The following is a 21,275-nucleotide window of genomic DNA, read 5'->3' as shown; positions in this document are numbered from 1 at the left end:
CCACTAACATAGATTTTAAGGTCCTTAAGGCAAGGGGCCTATCTTTTTTGAAACTCTGTAAAGTTTGATGTGTGTTGATGCTGCTGGGATAACGAGGATGATTAATCATGGCTTGGATCCAAATTGCCCTCTGGTGAAGAGAAAAGACTCCTTCTGTTGGTGGAAGGGACCAGCAGATCCAGCAGAGACTCCTTCTGGGGGAAAGGGAAAAAAAACCTCTTCCTACTGCAATCCATCATATACCACCTTCTGCACTGCTTTGTAGGTTCCCTCAGTTCTCTAGACTTTTGAGAGACATAGGAAATTGGGAATAAATGAAAATTTCATTCCCCTTTTCTCCAGTACGGGTGTCCCATATGTGGAACTCTTCTCATGGAAACTGTGGATCCAACCCAGTTATACTCTCTCTCTCTCTCTCTCTCTCTCTCTCTCTCTCTCTCTAATTTATATATGGTTCCCTCATTGCGAGAAGTAAGGTTACAGGGAACCAGGCAGAGTGCCTTCTCGGTAGTGGCGCCTGCCCTATGGAATGCCCTCCCAGCAGATGTCAAAGCAATAAACAACTATTTTACTTTTAAAAGACAACTGAAGGCAGCCCTCTTTAGGGAAATTTTTAATGTCTGATGCTGTACTGTTTTTAATATTCAGTTGGAAGCCGCCCAGAGTGGCGGGTATAAATAAATTATTATTATTATTATTATTATTATTATTATTATTATTATTATTATTAGTGTGCGTGTACACACACAGTTCTCATGAGAAGAGTTCCACATATGAGACACCACACACACACACACACACACACACACACACACACACACAGAGTAAAGGACCCCTGGGTGGTTAGGTCCAGTCAAAGGCAACTATGGGATGCGGCACTCATCTCACTTCAGGCCAAGGGACAGCTTTCCAGGTCATGTGGCCAGCATGACTAAACCGCTTCTGGAGCACGGAAGAAATGCCGTTTACCTTCCTGCCAGAGCGGTACCTATTTATCTACTTGCACTGGTGTGCTTTTGAACTGCTAGTTTGGCAGAAGCAGGGACAGAGCAACGGAGGCTCACCCTGTCGTACAGATTCAAACTGCCAACCTTCTGATCGGCAACCCCAAGAGGCTCAGTGGTTTAGACCACAGTTCCACCTGTGTCCGTGTGTGTGTGTGTGTGTGTGTGTGTGTGTGTGTGTGTGTGTATCTCCCTTGTTTCTCCACCATGTTGTACATTGACTGTTTGTTTCTTCTGTCTGTACTTGCTCTTCTTTCCTCTTGCTGTTTTCCATTTGTGTCTTGTCTGGAAGTGGATTTTTGAAAAAATGAAATCTTTTGCTCGGTGGCAATGCAGCAAGGCTGCTCAGTCATGAACAGATGGTTTGTTCCAGCTCAGAGGAGTTCATACTTGACTGGCTCAAAATATTTCACATGTATTTATAATCTTTTACCGGTCTGGTAGAGAGTTGGTCCGTCTAGGCAACTGGCAAGGTGACTTCCGTGATTTGCAGGTCAGCATGTGACGGTGTGGATGTTGGTTTCTCATTCTCCACCTTGCCCACAGTGGAGCCCTTATGTTTACCAAGATGCCTGCAAATGAGCTCTTTCCTGCCTCCTTCCTAATTTGCATCAGCTAGTGGGACATAAACATTTTGCAAGCAGGCTGGGAATTGTTTTGCTGCTTTAGATATTACAGGGCCCCATCAGATTTGGTTCAGCAGCAGATGCTCATAATACTGTTTTTCTCTTAAGCACTTTTACCACAGGGTACCTCAAGATTACTCGACACTGCAGCATTGTCTTACATTTATGCATAAAAGGGACCAAATTGAAATCAGATGAACACATTAATACTTAACAGACATGAGGGAACCTTGAGAGCATTCCCATTTTGAAAAACCATTTCCTAAATGGTCGTTTCAAATGGTGAAGCTCAGAACGCTGCACAACACTGGATCATCCCTTTTGTGTCCTCTGTGAGATTGTCTTCCGCAGAGAGATGATTTGTCTTTGGGTGCTCAAAGCACAAGGCAGAGAAACTGCACGCAGTGACCCAAGAAGTTATATCCCCTCAGTGCCACCTCTGCATGAACACATTGTATTTTCCTGTAACAACAGCTCCAAAAGCCACAGTGGAGACCAGGAAATGCTACTTAGGGAACAAGATCGATGACTCAGAGCAGGGCTTTTATTGTGGCTGTTCTATGAAAGAGCATTCCTGTCAAAATATGACAGGTGCCCACTGCCTGCACTTTCTGGAAACAATTGGAGGAATTTTATACTTTCCTAGCAATATAAATGGGTCTTTACCATGAATATCTATTATGTATGGTTTTCATTTTGTTTTAAATGTATCTGCTGCCTTTGTTTTTCTCCTTGAGATGGTTGTTTAGAAGGCAATTAATAAATCAGTAGTGATGATAATAAAAATAATAATACCCACCCAGAAGCATGGGTGTGTTTGCCTCATCCCACTTTCTTGTCCAGCTGTAAAAAGGAACCCGGGTGAAGTCTAAAGCTACTGAATATTTCAGGCTAACATTATGGATAGCATCACATTTCCATTTCTTCACTCTTGCACTCTGTGAATCTGCTGTAGAGGCTCCCCTAACCCTCTGGAACTGACCGTGAGTTGCACACAGGGAAGTTCCTTGCATCTCCTGTAGCATTGGATACAGCACTCTGTTAATTTCATTCGTCTACTCAAACACCTGCATATTCATTGTAACAATTTAGTTGAGCCCTACCCTTTCCAGTGGGAAATGGTGCTTGGTGTGTCATTGGCAACCAAGGAGAGGCCTTGCAGATCACCTCTTGTGTTTCCCTGCTCTACGCATATGTCCATGAAGCCATCACATGACCACTTCCCCATAAGAAGCCCTCTAAACCACATTGGCTCTAGGTATATCCTAAGTATTTCTGAGGGATCCTCATGTTCATCAGTTTATTTCCAGGTAGCTTTGGTTGTGTTGTTCTAAAAAAGAGCTGATCTGTTTTGTCTCTGTGGTTGGTTTTCCCCACCCCACTCCCAATTTATGTATCTCATTAAAAAATGTTATCTAGGTGACACAGTAAAATAGATAGAATTAAAAGCAACAATGCAAACCCTTGCTGAAGCTAAGCCAGCAATAGATAAAATCCATCCATAAAATCCTATATAAACAGACATGAATTCACACTCCAGCAACCAGTCCTACAGAAGTGACAGATCTTACTGCTAAGATAACGTACCCCAGCTGTCGGAAACCTGGTGGCCCAAAGATCTATTGGACAAGAACTCTCATCAGCCTTGGCCAGTAGCTGGGTCTGTAGTCTAAAATTTATGGAGAGGCCTAGGTTAGTGAAGGGACACGGGTGGCGCTGTGGTCTAAACCACAGAGCCTAGGGCTTGCCAATCAGAAGGTTAGCGGTTCTAATTTCCGCGACGGGGTGAGCTCCTGTTGTTCGGTCCCAGCTCCTGCCAACCTAGCAGTTCGAAAGCATGGCAGAGTGCAAGTAGATAAATAGGTACCACTCCAGCGGAAAGGTAAACTGCATTTCCTTGCGCTGCTCTGGTTCGCCAGAGCAGTCATGCTGGCCACTTGACCCGGAAGCTGTCTGCGGACAAATGCCGGCTCCCTCGGCCTATAGAGCGAGATGAGCGCCGCAACCCCAGAGTCGTCTGCGACTGGACACACGAAAGCTCATACCAAGAACTGACTTAGTTGGTCTTTAAGGTGCTACTGGAAGGATTTTTTTTTTGTTTTGACTATGGCAGACCAACACGGCTACCTATCTGTAACTTTACCTTTAGGTTAGTGAAGGCTGACAGCCCATTGAGTGAGGCAGTCCCCAAATTTGTAAGGGAAATGCTGAGGGAGGATTGAATCTTTAGGGAAAGTGACACTGGTTTTTATTGCCACCCCAGGAGTTCTAACAGGCAGAATATTAGAATGAAACCTTGAAGAGATTTTATTTTCCTTTTTTACACAAATTCACTACTACTGCAAAGAACCTGTAGGGAGAATCAGTTTACTTGGGAGTGGAAACAACTACCCTGCTCTGTTTGCTTAAGAAAAGAAAAAAAACCACCCATTGAGCATTTTGCATTGGTCTGACTGATCTATTTCAGAGTAATGGCACCACTGAGCACCAGATGGAATCTTTTATAAGGAAGAAACTTGAATCCTTGCTAAAAGAGTCTCAGATCAGGGACAAAGAAGACCCCGACAGCTTCACGGTGAGAGCACTCTTAAAAGCAACACACGAAGGTTTAAACGTAAACTTCAAACAGGTAAGATTTCTCTTTCTTCCCCTCCCCCTTTCTACTGAGTTCTTCTAGCATTGTTGAGATGAGGTTAGCATTCACTGCAGGTTTGCCGTGAGAAAGAAATAGGCATGCTTCATTTTATATAAGAAATGTCTCTCAGTGAAATTTGCAAAATGCATTGTACAGGAGCTGCTTTTAAAAAGAAGTTACTTTCCCACCTCCAAAGCCCAAATAAAATAAGGAAGCAGCATACCTTTGTATTTATGTATGTATTTGCAAATCAAGATTTACAGTGGATGTTCTGGGTGAGAATGATAGTTCTACTTTTGGTTTTTTTCTGGAAAATACGACTTGCAGAAAATGCATCTGAATCACCTACAATGTGACCTACCAGGATGTTTAGGAAAAACAGTAGAAGTGTTTCCCTTTAGGAAGGTATTCAATGTGACTCATGGCTAATGGTATTGTGTGGAGTGACTTGCAGTTGTGCCAAACCATGGCTGTGCCAAACCATGATTGGTTTGAAGCAGATTTGCAAACCATTATCTGCACTAATTTGCCATATCTGAATTAGGAAACCATAGTTAATGGCTGTTGATTTGCCTCAGAAATCTGCCTTGCCATAGAATCCAGCCAGATGGGCGGGGTATAAATAATTTGTTGTTGTTGTTATAGTGCTGACAGGACTTTAAGTGTCTCTCAACAGTGGTTCACTAAGCCTGCTTGAAAACATCCACAGCTTCACTTTCCAGGCTGCACACAATCCACCACACAGTGACTTGTATCCTCCACAATGGAATAACATTAAAATATGCTGACAAAAGACATAATAACGACAAGATTGTATGTGGCAGCTTAAAACCAAATTTGAATCTTATCTGCCCCACAGCGCCACTCTCCCTGCCCTATCATACAGCTTGGGACTTAAGTTATTGAGAGATTGCCTGGTCCCTTGTATCCCCAGTTGGTTCCAAAGAGATCAGAAACTTGATCTGTCTTGGAGCAGAGCTTTCCATGTGGCTGCCCCTGTTCTGTGGAAGACCCCTGTCAGAATATGACAGGTGCCCACAATCTACATTTTTTGAAACATCTGAAGATAACTTTTGTTCTAACAAGCTTGACCTAGCTGGATTATAGGTCTCTGCCATTGGTGTTTACTCTTACCATTTTTTAATTTATTTGCTGTTACTTTCTGTGATGTTTTTTAGCTGTTTCTATTGTGTAGATCGCCTTGAGACATATATGTGGAAGGTGATTAACTAATTAATAGTATCGCCATCTTAGACTGTATAATCATCCGTCATGGGAATGGTACTGTGCGACTCCCCCCCCCCCCCATAAAATTGTCTCAAGAAGCAGGTCAAGAAACATTTTATCATGAACCTAAATAAATATAGCATTAAAAAAAGCAATGAAAGGCAGAAGATGTACTAAAAGATATTGGGAGACCATTTGGGAAATCATTCACAACCTATACTTAGTCTTTTCGAAGCAACTTTGAAAATGTGTGCTAAATATTTGATTCTTATTCCTTTAAAAGTTCTAAAAGGTGTCCTGCAGGGTCATGTTAAAAATATTTTTTTTCTGTTGGAGGCATAGACCTTTAAGGGACATACAAAGGGGAATATTTCCTTTGACTGTCAAAAAGTCCATATGTCTTCTCTTCTCTGGTGCCAGCAGCTAACACTCCTTTCTTAGCCCTAAGCGTTCGGCTCAAAGACTCTCGCCAGCGACTTTTAAATAAAGAAATATATAGTTGGACACCAAGTGCCAGCTTTTCCCTCTGTTCCTTCCATGCCCGCTCACATGGAGAGGTTTAAATCTTTTGAGCAACTGAGGCCCTATCTGCACTTTACATTTAAAGCAGTATCAAGCCACTTTAATGGTCATGGCTTCCTGGGAACTGTTGTTTGTTAAAGACAATGAGAGTTCTTGGGAGATCCCTAGTCTCCTCACAGAGCTACAATTTCCAGAGTGATTTAACAATCCTTCCCTCTGTGCAGGGAACTCTTTATCCCCACAACATCTCTGTGAGGTTGGATTAGTCTGAGAGGCGGTGGGTGGCCCAAGGTCAGTGTGGTCTAGTGGTTAAGAGCCAGTGTGGTGTAGTGGTTAAGAGCGGTGGACTCGTAATCTGGTGAACCGGGTTTGCATCTCCGCTCCTCCACCTGCAGCTGCTGGGTGACCTTGGGCCAGTCACACTTCTTTGAAGTCTCTCAGCCCCACTCACCTCACAGAGTGTTTGTTGTGGGGGAGGAAGGGAAAGGAGAATGTTAGCCGCTTTGAGACTCCTTCGGGTAGTGATAAAGCAGGATATCAAATCCAAACTCCTCCTCCACTCAGCTCCATGGTTGAATGTGAATTTGCAATTTGTACCCTTCTCTACCCTTTTCTGTCACATAAATTGCTATACCACACTGGCTTTTCTTATTTCTTTTCATTATTGCAGCAGCGACATAAACATCAAAACCAATCAGAGAGCAAAACAATCCAATCAAACCAGTTAGTGAAACAAGCAGCCAAATCAGTGGGCAAAGACCTTTGCCATTTGGCAGAAGACCACTACATGGAGCCCAGCAAGCCTAGGTCAAACTAGGGATTGTGGGAATGTTGTGGATAGTAGGAGAGGATATATTGATTAAATACTATCCTTCCTCACTCACGCTAGTGAGCTAGTAGCAGAGCATATTCCCTTATACATTGCAAGAAGCTAGTTGATGGATTCATGAGAATCATTTCAGTTAAGCAATCCAGTCTTGGTTGTCTAGAGTGGATTGTTCCTGGTAAGTCCCCATTAGTCCTCTCTTAAAAACAATAATGACACAATAGTCTTCTTTTAAAATTAACAATAAGGTTTACTTACATTCAGTTCACAGTATGGTCCTGAAGGCAGACTTTATCTTGTAGTTACAGTTGCACAAAAAAGTGTGGAAACAAAAAATTCCTTCCAGTAGCACCTTAAAGACCAACTAAGTTAGTTCTAGGTATGAGCTTCCGTGTGCATGCACACTTCTTCAGATACACTGAAACAGAAGTCACCAGACCCTTCTATAGAAGAAGTGTGCATGCTCAAGTGTGGGAAGCTCATACCTAGAACTAACTTAGTTGGTCTTTAAGGTGCTACTGGAAGGAATTTTTTGTTTTGACTATGGCAGACCAACACGGCTACCTATCTGTAACTAAAAAAGTGTGGGTTCATCCTCTCTGAGGGATGAGCCCATGTGCTGCTGGCTGAGAGCCAGCAGACAGCAAAAGGCAAAATGGAGAGAAGGGATCAAGAGAGAGAGATGGCTGTGTGACTGGCCCTTTTGAAGGGTCTGCCAGGGTCACACCCATCTACCTGGTCACAACCAGGGGGAGGATGCTCCAGACCAGGTGTGACAGGAAGTCCTCCTGGCTGGAGCAACATTCCCCTGTGTGTCCACTCTGGGCAAACAGGACATGCTGTATTTGAGTGCTTCCGTGATGTTACATCCCACAGGGATGAGTAATGTCCCCAGAAGAGGAAACTGAAAGTGATGCTTAATGTTAAATAGGCATCATTTGCTAGTGCATATGAAGAGGAAGGGGTGGAAGAGCTGTGAGTGAACTATGCTCTCCTCCCTGCATGTGCTGAAGAAATACCTCGGGCTGTATCCTGTATCCTGCATCCTGAACTGGAAATAAATATTTGGAAAAGTAGGTTTGAGTTTGTCGAGCTTGACTAGCCAAAAAAAGAAAAGAAAGGAGAAACCATTACTTGTTCTTCGCAAAAAAAAAAGCTAATGGAAAATACATTTCTGCCACAGGCTGCACATTTATGTAACTGGAAGGATTTGTGCTATGAATAGTTGAGGCGATGTATTTCAGTGCCTCTTTTCAGCTCTTCAAAGAGATAAAGGGATGTGATGTTCTGACAGCAACACTGGGTCCTGCCACAGATCATCAAACTGATGACCCAGGGGAACTCTCTTACAGCAAACCTCAGGTGGCCTAGCAAACATCACTTCTGTCTCTGTGTCTTTGGGTTGTGTGCATGTTTTTTTTTTTTATTCCCTGTTTATCTACAGGTTTCGGAAGTGTGAGGTTTGATATGTTTGTTCACTTGGATCACACTTTCATTTTTGATTCCTCTTAAGTCGACTCTTCTTTTTCCTCTCTTATCTGGGCACCAGATATCCGCTTCATTTGCATTCCTGCGACCCCTTCAAAGAACTTAATTATTGGGAGTACAGACACAAGCTAAATATTATAGTCTTTGCTAAAATATATAATATTTAGCTTATACTCTGTGATGAGAGTTCTGGTCCGAAAAATGAGGGGAGCCTCAGTTTGGGGAAGGCTGATTTTCACATATAGTCCCGTTCTTCTGGGAGCAAATACAATAGATGTGTTTACTGCATAAAAAAATCCCATTTCCTTGGTCATTGGGTTATTTGCTTATTTTGCTTCCATAGAACTCGGATGTAAAAGATACTGGCAAGAAATCCCACAGTAGACTAATGAGCAATTTTGGTAAACATAAGGTAAGCAGAGCTAAAACTTCCACCTATGTTTTGCATGGTTATAATAATAATAATAATTTTATTTCTAGAGCAGTTTCTGTGTACATATTGCTTTACATAGAACAGGTATGACAAGTCCCAACCTCCAAGGGGTTTGCAATCTGAAACAGTCGTGGGGAAACATGCTCCTGAAGGTAGGTGTCTATCAATTGATGAAGATGGATCATCCAAATGTCATAGACCAAATGGAGCAAACAGCACGCAGATCCTTAAATAAGAGACACGGGGAATGATTAATGGACTTCAATGTCTGTACACTAATGCGCAAAGCATGGGAAATAAACAAGATGAGCTTGAGCTCTTGGTACAGCAAACTAAATATGACATAATAGGCATCACTGAAACCTGGTGGGATAAGTCCCACGATTGGAATGTAATAATGGAGGGATACAATCTATTTCAGAGAAACAGACCAGACAAGAAAGGAGGAGTGGCGTTATATGTCAGGGATGTGTATATCTGTGAAGAGATCCAAGATTTAGAACCTCAAAGCCAAAGTGAGAGCATTTGGGTCAAAATTAAGGGAGAGAAGAATAACAGTGACCTCATTGTGGGAGTTTACTATAGTTCCCCAAGCCAAACGGAGGACATAGATGATGCCTTCCTGGAACAGAAGGCCAAGCATGCAAAAGGAAGGGAGATAGTAGTAATGGGGGACTTCAATTACCCAGATATTTGTTGGATGTCAAACTCAGCCAAGAGCATAAGGTCAAACAGATTCCTCACTGGCCTTGCAGACAACTTCATTGTCCAGAAAGTGGGAGAAGCAACAAGAGGAACAGCCATTTTAGATCTGGTCCTAACCAATGTTGATGACCTGGTTAGTGGGGTAGAAATGGAAGGATCATTAGGCGCGAGTGATCATTCTCTTCTGAAGTTTACTATACAGCGGAAAGGAGCAGCCAAGCATACTAGGACTCAATTTCTTGACTTTAAGATAGCCGACTTCATAAAACTTAGGGAAGTGCTGGGTGAGATCCCATGGACAGTAATACTAAAAGGAAAGGGGGTTCATGATGGCTGGGAGTTTGTTAAGAGGGAGATAGTAAAAGCACAACTTCAGGCAATACCAATGAGACGGAAACATGGAAGGTACCTAAAGAAGCCAGGGTGGCTATCTAAAGAACTTTTAACTGAGTTAAGATTAAAAAAGGATGTGTACAAAAAATGGAAAAGGGGGGAAACCACCAAAGAGGAATTCAAACATATAGCCAGCACGTGTAGACACAAAGTCAGAAAAGCTAAAGCACAGAATGAACTCAGACTTGCTAGAGAGGTTAAAAGCAACAAAAAAGGCTTTTATGGGTATGTTCATAGCAAAAGGAAGAACAAAGAAACAGTGGGGTCACTCAGAGGAGAAGATGGTGAAATGCAAACAGGGGACACAGAAAGGGCTGAACTCCTCAATGCCTTCTTTGCCTCAGTCTTCTCTGATAAAGAAAACAATGCCCGACCTGAAGAATTTGGAGCAAATGATTCAGCAGAGGAAACACAGCCCAGAATAACTAAGGAGATAGTACAAGAATACTTGGCTAGTTTAGATGTATTCAAGTCTCCAGGGCCAGATGAACTGCATCCAAGAGTATTAAAAGAACTGGCAGATGTGATCTCAGAACCACTGGCAGTCATCTTTGAGAATTCCTGGAGAACAGGCGAAGTCCCGGCACACTGGAGGAGGGCAAATGTTGTCCTTATTTTGAAAAAGGGGAAAAGAGAGGACCCAACTAATTACCGCCCAGTTAGTCTGACATCAATACCAGGGAAGATTCTGGAGCAGATCATTAAGCAAACAGTCTTTGAGCACCTAGAAAGGAATGCTGTGATCACCAATAGTCAGCATGGATTTCTGAAAATAAGTCATGTCAGACTAACCTGATCTCGTTTTTTGACAGAATTACAAGCCTGGTAGATGAAGGGAACGCAGTGGATGTAGCCTACCTTGATTTCAGCAAGGCATTTGACAAGGTGCCCCATGATATTCTTGTAAAGAAGCTGGTAAAATGCGGTCTTGACTATGCTACCACTCAGTGGATTTGTAACTGGCTGACTGACCGAACCCAAAGGGTGATCATCAATGGTTCCTCTCCATCCTGGAGAAGAGTGACTAGTGGGGTGCCACAGGGTTCTGTCTTGGGCCCGGTCTTATTCAACATCTTTATCAACGACTTGGATGATGGGCTCAAGGGCATCCTGATCAAATTTGCAGATGACACCAAACTGGGAGGGGTGGCTAACACCCCAGAGGACAGGATCACACTTCAAAACGACCTTGACAGATTAGAGAACTGGGCCAAAACAAACAAGATGAATTTTAACAGGGAGAAATGTAAAGTATTGCACTTGGGCAAAAAAAAAAATGAGAGGCACAAATACAAGATGGGTGACACCTGGCTTGAGAGCAGTATATGTGAAAAGGATCTAGGAGTCTTGGTTGACCACAAACTTGACATGAGCCAACACTGTGGCAGCTAAAAAAGCCAATGCAATTCTGGGCTGCATCAATAGGAGCATAGCATCTAGATCAAGGGAAGTAATAGTGCCACTGTATTCTGCTCTGGTCAGACCTCACCTGGAGTACTGTGTCCAGTTCTGGGCACCACAGTTCAAGAAGGACACTGACAAACTGGAACGTGTCCAGAGGAGGGCAACCAAAATGGTCAAAGGCCTGGAAACGATGCCCTATGAGGAACGGCTAAGGGAGCTGGGCATGTTTAGCCTGGAGAAGAGGAGGTTAAGGGGTGATATGATAGCCATGTTCAAATATATAAAAGGATGTCACATAGAGGAGGGAGAAAGGTTGTTTTCTGCTGCTCCAGAGAAGCGGACACGGAGCAATGGATCCAAACTACAAGAAAGAAGATTCCACCTAAACATTAGGAAGAACTTCCTGACAGTAAGAGCTGTTTGACAGTGGAATTTGCTGCCAAGGAGTGTGGTGGAGTCTCCTTCTTTGGAGGTCTTTAAGCAGAGGCTTGACAACCATATGTCAGGAGTGCTCTGATGGTGTTTCCTGCTTGGCAGGGGGTTGGACTCGATGGCCCTTGTGGTCTCTTCCAACTCTATGATTCTATGAAACAGCAGAGAAAGCTGGGGAAAATGGAGGCACTGGTTGGCAAGAATAGGCAGTTTTTATTTTTATATTTATGTCCCACGTATCCTCCGAGGAGCTCTTCCCCTTTTGACCTCACAACAACCCTGTGAGGTAGGTTAAGCTGAGGGAATGTGACTGGTCCAAGGTCAGCCATGATATAATTGGAGCCCTCGCATGGCACAGAATCAAGAAAAGAGCCCTGATGGATCAACCCAAACATCTAGTCCAGCATTCTGTTTCCACAGTAGCCAACCAGGCAGCTTATACAAAGGCTGCAAGCAAGACATAAGTGCAGGATCCCTGTCCCACTCCAGACCCCTAGCTTTGTTTCACCAGTTCTTTCTGTAGATGGTAAGGGCAGTGTAAAACATAATTTAATTCTTTAAACTTTAGCTGGCAGCACATACTTTTACACACACACACACACACACACACTCCTATATGTAACATTCTTTGGCTTTCAAGAAACTGAAAAAGAACAATTAATGAGCTGTTATTCATTCAATTTTCAGATGCGTCCCACAACTTCCAGCTTATATTTGCTAATGGGGACTATTGACAATTGACATTCCCAGCACACTGATAAGGGAACAAATGTTGTACAGTAGAATGCTTGTGAGAGAAACCAGCCTCTGGAGAACTTACAATTACTCACTACTTTGAAGACCGCAAAATATTTCAATAATGCAACGATTTCAGCTAATTAGCCTAATTAGGCTTGCCCTGATTTTTTTTTCATGTCTGCATGAAAAACAGAATGAATATTCTCCTTAATGACCATTGTGGAAATTGATTGACTTTGTGCACTTCTGGCAATAAGAGATATTTAGTGATGCTGTACTGGAAGCGTTCTCCCTTTGAATTACAAAATTTAAAAGTCTGCAGATGTGAATGAATTTCACAAAAATTCATTTAGCTATAAGTATTTCTTTAATTGTACCCCTATATGTGGGAGGGTTTTGATATATTCCCTTTCAGATGTTAGCATTGCATTTTGCTGGACGTCCCCGCCAGTGTCCTTCACCAGAGTCCCATACTTTTTCTTTGACCTTCCCATGCCATTCATTCAATAAATCCTTGAAATACTGACATTTCAGGGTCGACAGAGAAATAGACGCATGGGGAGAAAAATGCCTGGGTTGTTTCCTTCTTTCTTTCTTTCTTTCTTTCTTTCTTTCTTTCTTTCTTTCTTTCTTTCTTTCCTTCCTTCCTTCCTTCCTTCCTTCCTTCCTTCCTTCAAAATACATTGCTGTCTGTGAAAGTAGGTATAAAATGATTGTGACAATGGGTTTCAGCACTCTGCGTAACTCTCCCACCCCTCCCCCATAAAAAATCTTAAATTATACAAGTTTGAGGACTTTATAGCAACCTAGTTCTCTGTAAACTGGCTGCTCTTTTGCAAGCAGTTTACGATCGCTGTTACAACTGAAGTTTTGTTCAGTTCTCTCACCTTTTGGTATGTGCCTAGCAGGTAGTAAGATGGTTTGCCATCAAATTCAGCGGGAGAGCTCATTCTTTTTCAATTAAATTAATTATTTCCCAGTCAAATCAACAGGACTTACTGTGGCATTCGTATGGAGCCCCCGGTTGTCTCACGGACTATTGACCCGGACACCACTAATCCGCTGCCACCAACCAGGTCCTCCCTGGTAAAATCACTTCAGTCTCAATCAGCTTCTCAATTAAGAAAGAAGAATGTATTTTATTTCAGACACAAACAAATCTTTTACAGCATTCCAAGCGTTATTACTCTTTACTTTCTTAGTCTTATTTTCCTCTCTCTATCTCTTCTACCTCCTCACACTCGAGAACCCACTGGCCTAACTGTCTCTCTTTTACCAACTGCCTTTCCCAACCAGCCAACCCACGAAATCCAACCAACTACCCACCAACAACTCCCAACGAATCCTCCCAAAACTGGTTTTCTAGTCCCACTGACTCCACCCCCCGGGTCCCGTCTGTGCAACCTATTTAACTATTTCCCCTCCAGCACTCTCTCATATGTGTTAACGTCACTCTTACCAGCTATTAATCTTGGCTGGAGCAAAACCTTTGTAAATCGAACATAACTCTTGGCAATAAGTGCTTAGGGCAGTAGCTCAGTGACAAGAGTGCATGAATTTGCATGCCAAATGTTCCAGGTTCAATCCCTGATCCTTCCATTTAAAATGCTCAAGGGAGGAAAGAGTGAGGGAAATCTCCTTTTGGGACCCTGGGAAGCTCCTGTTAGCCTGAGGCTGCATTCACACGGCAGCTTATTCTATTTTCATGTCATTTCATTTCCCCAACTCTTCATTTCTGCCACACCCAGAAATATAGTGGAATTTAGCAAAGGTTGAGTACAGTGATACCTCGGGTTAAGAACTTAATTCGTTCTTAACCTGAAACTATTCTTAACCTGAAGCACCACTTTAGCTAATGGGGCCTCCCGCTGCCCGAGCACGATTTCTGTTCTCACCCTGAAGCAAAGTTCTTAACCCAAGGTAATATTTCTGGGTCTGTAACCTGAAGCGTATGTAACCCGAGGTACCACTGTACTTGTTTCTGGCGCGCGCGGGCAGGGGGGGGGGGGAACTTGTTTGCAAATAACACAGAAAAATGAGCACTAAGCTTGTTCTGTATTCCACTATATTTCTGTAAGTGGCTTTTACACCATGTGAAATCTCAATCAGAACACAGAAATTAACAGTTAGGTAAACATTGTGAAAATGGGGAGGTAAAAATGGGGGGAGGGGGAGGGGACTGTGAATGCAGCCTGAGCAGACCACACTGGAAATGAACAGTAACTTTTTATAGTTCACCACACAGTTAAATCAGATATTGTTTTCTCAATTAGAAGGCTGCAAAACCAAGGCCCAAATCTCATAGCACATCTGATGATGAGGATTCTCAACAAAATTGTTCTGGGAAAGAACCTGGACAGCTATACAGGTTAGTAATTGTCACTTATCCCCAGCTGTTTTACTGCCAAATCAGGCAATCTGCAAATGTACATTTTCCCCGGAATGTAACCGGCACTAGCTTTTTAGAATGAATAAAGCAATACTGGGTGTTTGTGTGTGAGGACATATTCAATTTTTAGATGAAAACAGGCAGAACCAAAAATACTGCCTGTCTAAACTCATTATGCTACTGAATGTAATAAACAAAGCATATATTTGCTGTAGATCCAAAACTCCCTCTTCCTATTGTCCTGCACATCTTGCCTTCATTTAATAAGAGAACTTATTTGTAGCCAGAACCTGTTGCTTCTGTTGGAGAGAAGTATCTGGAAGGCATATCTGTATGAAGGATGGGTTGTGGGGCAGAGAGGCAGAGGCAGGGTTAAAAAAAATGAATTAGAGTTTTGGAAAAGGCTTCACCTCTTGGCCAGCCTATTTCTTTCCTCTGTTTGGTTGTCTTTTATTTTGTAGCATGCCTTCTAGTCAAGTAATAACTGTTGTTGTTTGAGAAAAGGCATTGGATTCGTCTGGGCTTAGTAGTAGGATAGAGAGAGAAGCTGACAAATCTAGCCACTTAGAAAAAAAAAATCTCTCTCTTTTCAGCAGGTTGGGTCGGCGGAGAAAAACGATGAAGCTGTGTCGCGATCTTTCTGATTTAGTGGTGTACACCAATTCGGTAGCAGCTCAAGACATAGTTGATGATGGTAAGGCTGTGGTTGAATACTGGGGCACAACCTTTTCCTGCTGTCAAATATATTATTTGCTCCTGTATAAGAAAGTAGCAGGGGGTGCCCAGCGCTGCCTAGTAATTCAAAGAAACAAGCAAAGATTTTTAAATGGATAGAGTAATTTATGAGTTTGGGGATGTGCGGACAATGTGTTTGCAAAAAAATGGCAAAACTACCTCCTCCCCCTAGCGAAACCTCGTTCCTAACTGCCACGCCAAATTAGGCAGAATTACACCCAAGTCACATTCGGGCCTGCCATCTTGATTCAAAATGGTGGCTGGTGTCCAAATGTAGACGAAGACCACTGCCCCCACCTCAGGAACCCTTGTGCTGAATATGGCAGCAATATCTCAAGATGTCTGAACCTATAAAGGACAGACAGACAAGCAAGCAGGCAAACTACTTCCCCAAGTATATAGTAGATGAGCATGTGGGAATTTCTCCTGTGCAAGTTGAGGTGAATATGAGTCACTTGATATTGCCACTATGCTGTTGCACAAGTCTTGTTGATTTGTGATCCTTCTGTAGACTTTGAGGTTATAACAATGGGATCTTAGTGGGGGAGTGGTGTGGGTTTAGCTGCTTTGTGCATTGCAATCGCACACTTCTTATTTTTGAGCTTAAAAGTGATGCTCAAGTGACATCCCAAACTGTCAGGCGCTGGTGCTGGTTGCTCGTGAGTAACCAGGCAAGACTCTGACCTGTCTTTTACAGGTTTTATTTGTGCAAACTATTTACAGTGCCGAACCACAAGGTTCATGTCCGTCTTAGTCACTTGCAGATTCCGGGAGTGGCCCCTTCCAGTCCCCCCCCCAACATAAGAACTTAGACACCCCGAATCTCCACTTCCCCTCTTTACGTTTCACCCCTCTGCGTAAGCTGGGCAACGGAAGCGGCATGTGTGCCTCCTGGCCACCGGGCTAGGTGAGGCCCTTGGGCTCTCAGCAGCATCTTTGAGCCCTCCCTTTGCTTGGCTGCCCCCTTCCCTCTCTTCTCCACTGGAGGCATGGCTTTCCCCACTGCTGGAGGAGCTGCTCTTCAGAAGCATGGGAGGCTCTCCCTCCCCTGTTCCGATGGCAGTCCCCTGACACAAACATACACCTGGTTCGTGCAAAAACCCACCCCACTTTGGTAGTATGAGTTTCTCAGTCCCATCCTTCCTTTCCAGCTTGGCTCCTGCCTCTTCTGCCTCTTCCTGTTTTATGGGCTTATCCCACCTGCTTGCAATGGCTTCTCTCTTCCTCCACTGGAGGTTGGCACAGCTGCATTACAAAACAGGATTGCTTTTCTCACCTTCCTCAGAATCGAAAGCTGTGACAAGTGGTGTCGCCTTCAACATGTAAAAGTGACATGTTCTTCCCACCGCAAGCAGCCTTCAGCGTGTGACGTGACAAGTTTCTGCTTGGGGATAGACTTTAATTAAGAGGACCTGTCCCTTTATAAGCATTATTTGTGGGGGAAGAAGATGTTTTAAGCTCCAGGGGTAGTTTTTGCGCTCAGTGTGCATTTTGTTATGCAGAGAGACACCTTTCTTGATTCAAGCACATTTCAGCCAAGGTTGGCATGTCAAATGCAGATTGGGGTGAAATCATTGCCTATTCCTGACGAGCATCTTCAGAGAAGTAGTCAAAATCCAGCTGGAAACACGCTGACAGCTCTTTCATGGAACAATCCCATCTAGTGAAAATAGTTGGAGTTTTCTGAATTACACAGCGGGAATTTCTTGAATTCTCTAATCAGGGCTATGTGTCTCCTGCATTTTTTTAAAAAAAGTTTGGTACAAGCAAAACAGAAACATCAAATCTGAGAGTGGATAAATAATTTGGTATCCTTTCCCTCCCCTACCAAAAAAAAAAAAGGGAAGTGAGCCAATCCTAGAAAAACATGATTGCAGTGAGAGAGTTAAACCCATGCTTAGTTCTTTTTTAGCTGAAATTATAGCCCATATTCCTAGTCCTTAGGATTGCAAAATTAGTCTTCAAGTTGAGTTTGTATCACCTGGTAAACCTCAGAAGTGTGAGGAGGGACCAAGGTCTGAGACTCAGTATTCTGGCCCCTTCCCTGCCACTTCAGCAAATATTACAAATGTGTTTAATTTTATAATTATTTCAACAGGCCATGAAATCGACTGGGTTTTTTTTTTATGTTTGCAAAACGACTGGGGTTTTTTTCTGTTGCAAAACTTGTTATCTTGATTCAAAATTATGAACATATCTTTTTTGTTAGAAGTGCAGGTTTCATGCAGCTTTGATACTGAGACCGATTTCTTCCAGAAATGCCTTGAGAGATTTGGTCCTGTCCTTTTTTGAATTCTCCATGCGTGCTTAATATATATTCAACTCAGGAAAGCCTGTTTGAATGCAGTGCTTTGCAAAGAATGGCACTTGTAGTCCTCTCCCCCCCCCCAATATGTTCATCATCTGAATATTAGACATTCTCCATTTAGATAAATAGCTTTGTATTTGAACATCTTGGAGGAACTAGTCATGACACTGAACATGTGTTCTGTTTGATAATGCAATTGTAGATATGGTTCGAAAATGCCAACTTGAATGGTTACGTATATGAAACTAAACTTATTTCAGTGCCCATTATATTTGGTGAGTGAGGCTATAGCAAACAGCCACCTTGAAACAAAAGGGGAAGCATTTGATTATGTTGCCTTGGTAAATGGCAGCTGTGTTGTCTTCCCATACCCATAGACCATAGCTGTCAACTTTCCCCTTTTCCAGCGAGGAATCCTATTCAGAATAAGGGAATTTCACTTTAAAAAAGGGAAAAGTTGCCAGTTATGCCATAGACTTCATTTGCCCTTACTGAAAGCATAACATATCATGGCACCATTACATTTGCAGCATGACCCTGACTGTCTGAGATGACTTCTTTTTTTCTTTTTTAATTAGTTATTAATTACAAAAATAAATAAATAGCTATTTGTTACAAATGAATGCTTTCCACTTGCAGAGCTTTAAATAGTCAAGTCAAATATGCTGCCATTTGCCAAGTCAAGAAAGTGTGTTTTTGGCTGGTCTCTCACTCAGAATTTAAAGTCAAGAAAGGTGAAGGTGTCAGTCCTTCTCCTGTTTCTGAAATTGAGTTTTCACCTTCAGTGTCAGGAAAATATTTCTCAATGAGGCCCAGGGCAGCTCGGTAGACAAAGGTGTTCTTGTGAGTCTGGAGGGCTTTGATTTCCTCCAGGCCTCCGAGCTGTTTCACCAAAAGAAAGTGTTTCAAGTAAAAAGTGGCCCTGAAGCAACAGATCAGAGGAAATAACAGCTGTTTAAAAATGCACATTTAGAGGGGAAGGGAGGCTTTGAGCATAACTCCTCAAAATCACATTTATTTCCAAATTGCCCTCAGGCAAACGTCGGGCGCAACACACGTGTGTGTGTGTGTATACACAACACATTTCGTGTCATACTTGACCATATCTTCTTTTCCTTGGTTATTTTCCTTTTCAACATGTAGGGACTGTGGGGAATGTGTTATCCTTCAGCGAGTCGAGAGCACACCAGGTGGTGCAACAGAAGGCAGAGCAATTCATGCTTTATAACCAGAAGCAGCTCACCAGAATCTACCCATCTGCATATCGGATTGACTCCAGCAACTTCAACCCTTTGGCGTATTGGAACGTGGGCTGCCAGCTAGGTGAGTGCTGCAGTGTACACGTGCGAGGAATATGCACACAATACCCAAGTGCCCATTGATCTACTTTCACCCCATTTTTTCAGATGTCCCTATCCTAGCTGCCTGCTGGATGGGGAGGAAGATAAGGAAAGGGAAGGAGGGGAAGGGAGAAGAGGGTCAGAAAGTTACAAAATGATATTCACTGTTGCTTGAAACTGATGTTTTACCAGACTGCAGTAAAGCATTTTTTTAAACTGGCAAGAGAGGAGGAGGGGGGGTGTCAAAAAAGAATAGGGATGTCAGAAAGAAGAGGAGAGCTGTTGGAAAGAGAGAAAAGAGGTGTTGGATAGAAATAAGGGGGGGGGGGGAGGTATGTCCACTTTTGGTTCAGATCTCACCAACATTTGACTTTGGCACTACATGCTATCAGCATGTAGCTCCTAACAGATTGCCCCAGAGGGAATGCAGCTTTCAAGAGTAATATAAACTTTGTTCATTAAATCCCATTTATCTGCTTAAAATCAAAGGCACTTGCATTAAGGGGGGGAGGGGGAGAGGGTACAAAACTATTTTATGGGCAGGATCCAGGCTAACTTAGGCTGCAGTCTTAACCCCACTTGCCTGAGAGTAAGCCCCATTGAATTCAATAGGACTTAACCTCTGAGTAGACATGGTTAAAATTGTAAGTTGACTCTCGTTTCCTTTGAAATTAACGAGCCAAGTTAGTCGTTAGGTCCCTTTGATTTCAGTAGGGATGAAGCACCACTAACTTAACTCTGGGTTTATCTCTATGAGCAGAAACCACACAAGGTTTTGTTAGATGCATGTGAAGTTTATGAGTAACACAAGCTATTGCTAATTTCACAGTGGCGTTAAACTATCAGTCTGATGGGCGTGTGATGCAGTTGAACCAAGCCAAGTTCAGGATGAATGGCAACTGTGGATACGTCCTGAAACCCCAGCAGATGTGTAAAGGTAAGACCATTCAATGCATTTTAGTCTTGCAATGCTATTATACATGCATTATTTGTGACCAAGAATGGGAAGCCTGTGGCCTACCAGATATTGTTTTAGATAGATAGATAGATGAGAGAGAGAGAGAGAGAGAGAGAGATAGATAGATAGATAGATAGAGATAGATAGATAGATAGATAGATAGATAGATAGATAGATACACACACACACACACACACACACACACACAGTTTTTATTTATTTCATGGTACAGAAGATAAATTTTGAGAAAACAATTGTTACAAGAGTAAACAACAAGTAACTTGTCATGTGTTAAAGAGATCTCTAAGAGGTCACACCACATTTCCCCATGAGTTCTGGGTGGATTCCAGCCACAGTCTGATCTATTTATGTATTCAATAAACATCAACATATGTTATAAAAGGAATATCGATTGTGTTTGCCCTTTGCCGCTCTCACCTGACATGTTAGTTTCTCAGCCAATGCTATATTGACCATACTCTGTTACACCAAGAATCAATGTTCATTCAGCCCATTACCGGTTTTCCAACATCAGGCTATCTCCAAACGAGCAGGAGTTAATAGAAAGGCTAAGAGGTCATGTTTAGGATAATCATGAGCAGACAGGATCCTAAGCTGCTAGCGCAGCGGACATTTCAATCAAGCTTATTTATATGAAGACAGCATTCCAGAAGCGTTTGATGATGTCACATCACCATCACCACTTAAGGAAATATGTACCTTTTGACTGTGCATCCCCTGCAACAATTGGGATTGACTTCCTTAGATATTCAGGATAACCTCACTGGTGTATGATGCCACCTATGCAGACGTTTTAATGAGGCTTCCCTTATTTTTGCAGAAGCAGATTTCAACACAAAGCCATCCAGTTTTCATTTGGTATTTCCACATCTAGGTCTACTTCCCATGGTGTTCTGTGTACAATAGATTGCCATATTCTAGTGTTATTAGAGCTTTAAAAATCGAGGAAGCTATGCCTGTCAGACATTGTTGAACTACAACTCCCTTTATACTTGATCATTGAACATACTGGCTGGGAGATGTAGTCCGAAAACATCTTGAGAGCCACAGGCTCACCATCTCTATTGTCAATAATCAGGCTGCAATATGTT

The 21,275-nt window shown here is 42.7% G+C and overlaps 1 protein-coding gene across 24 annotated transcripts in view; it reads left to right on the top strand.

Annotated features, from left to right (window-relative positions):
• Positions 1-21,275, top strand: part of PLCH1 (phospholipase C eta 1) — a 150,413-nt gene that overhangs the window by 110,164 nt on the left and 18,974 nt on the right. For 15 of the 24 annotated variants that reach the window (XM_083739070.1, XM_083739079.1, XM_083739057.1 and 12 more), the window contains 6 exons: positions 4,098-4,259; positions 8,672-8,740; positions 14,707-14,801; positions 15,416-15,516; positions 19,009-19,188; positions 20,035-20,142. In XM_083739070.1, the coding sequence (XP_083595196.1) occupies positions 4,098-4,259; positions 8,672-8,740; positions 14,707-14,801; positions 15,416-15,516; positions 19,009-19,188; positions 20,035-20,142 (715 nt within the window). The remainder of the gene's footprint in view (positions 1-4,097; positions 4,260-8,671; positions 8,741-14,706; positions 14,802-15,415; positions 15,517-19,008; positions 19,189-20,034; positions 20,143-21,275) is intronic. The other 9 variants (XM_083739075.1, XM_083739059.1, XM_083739076.1 and 6 more) reach the window with 3 other exon arrangements.

The sequence above is a fragment of the Podarcis gaigeae genome, assembly GCF_964106915.1.
Source record: "Podarcis gaigeae genome assembly, chromosome: 5".
NCBI classification, from domain to species: Eukaryota; Metazoa; Chordata; class Lepidosauria; order Squamata; family Lacertidae; genus Podarcis; species Podarcis gaigeae.
Note: the sequence above shows the minus strand (reverse complement) of the source record. Positions and strands in the feature narration are given on the sequence as shown.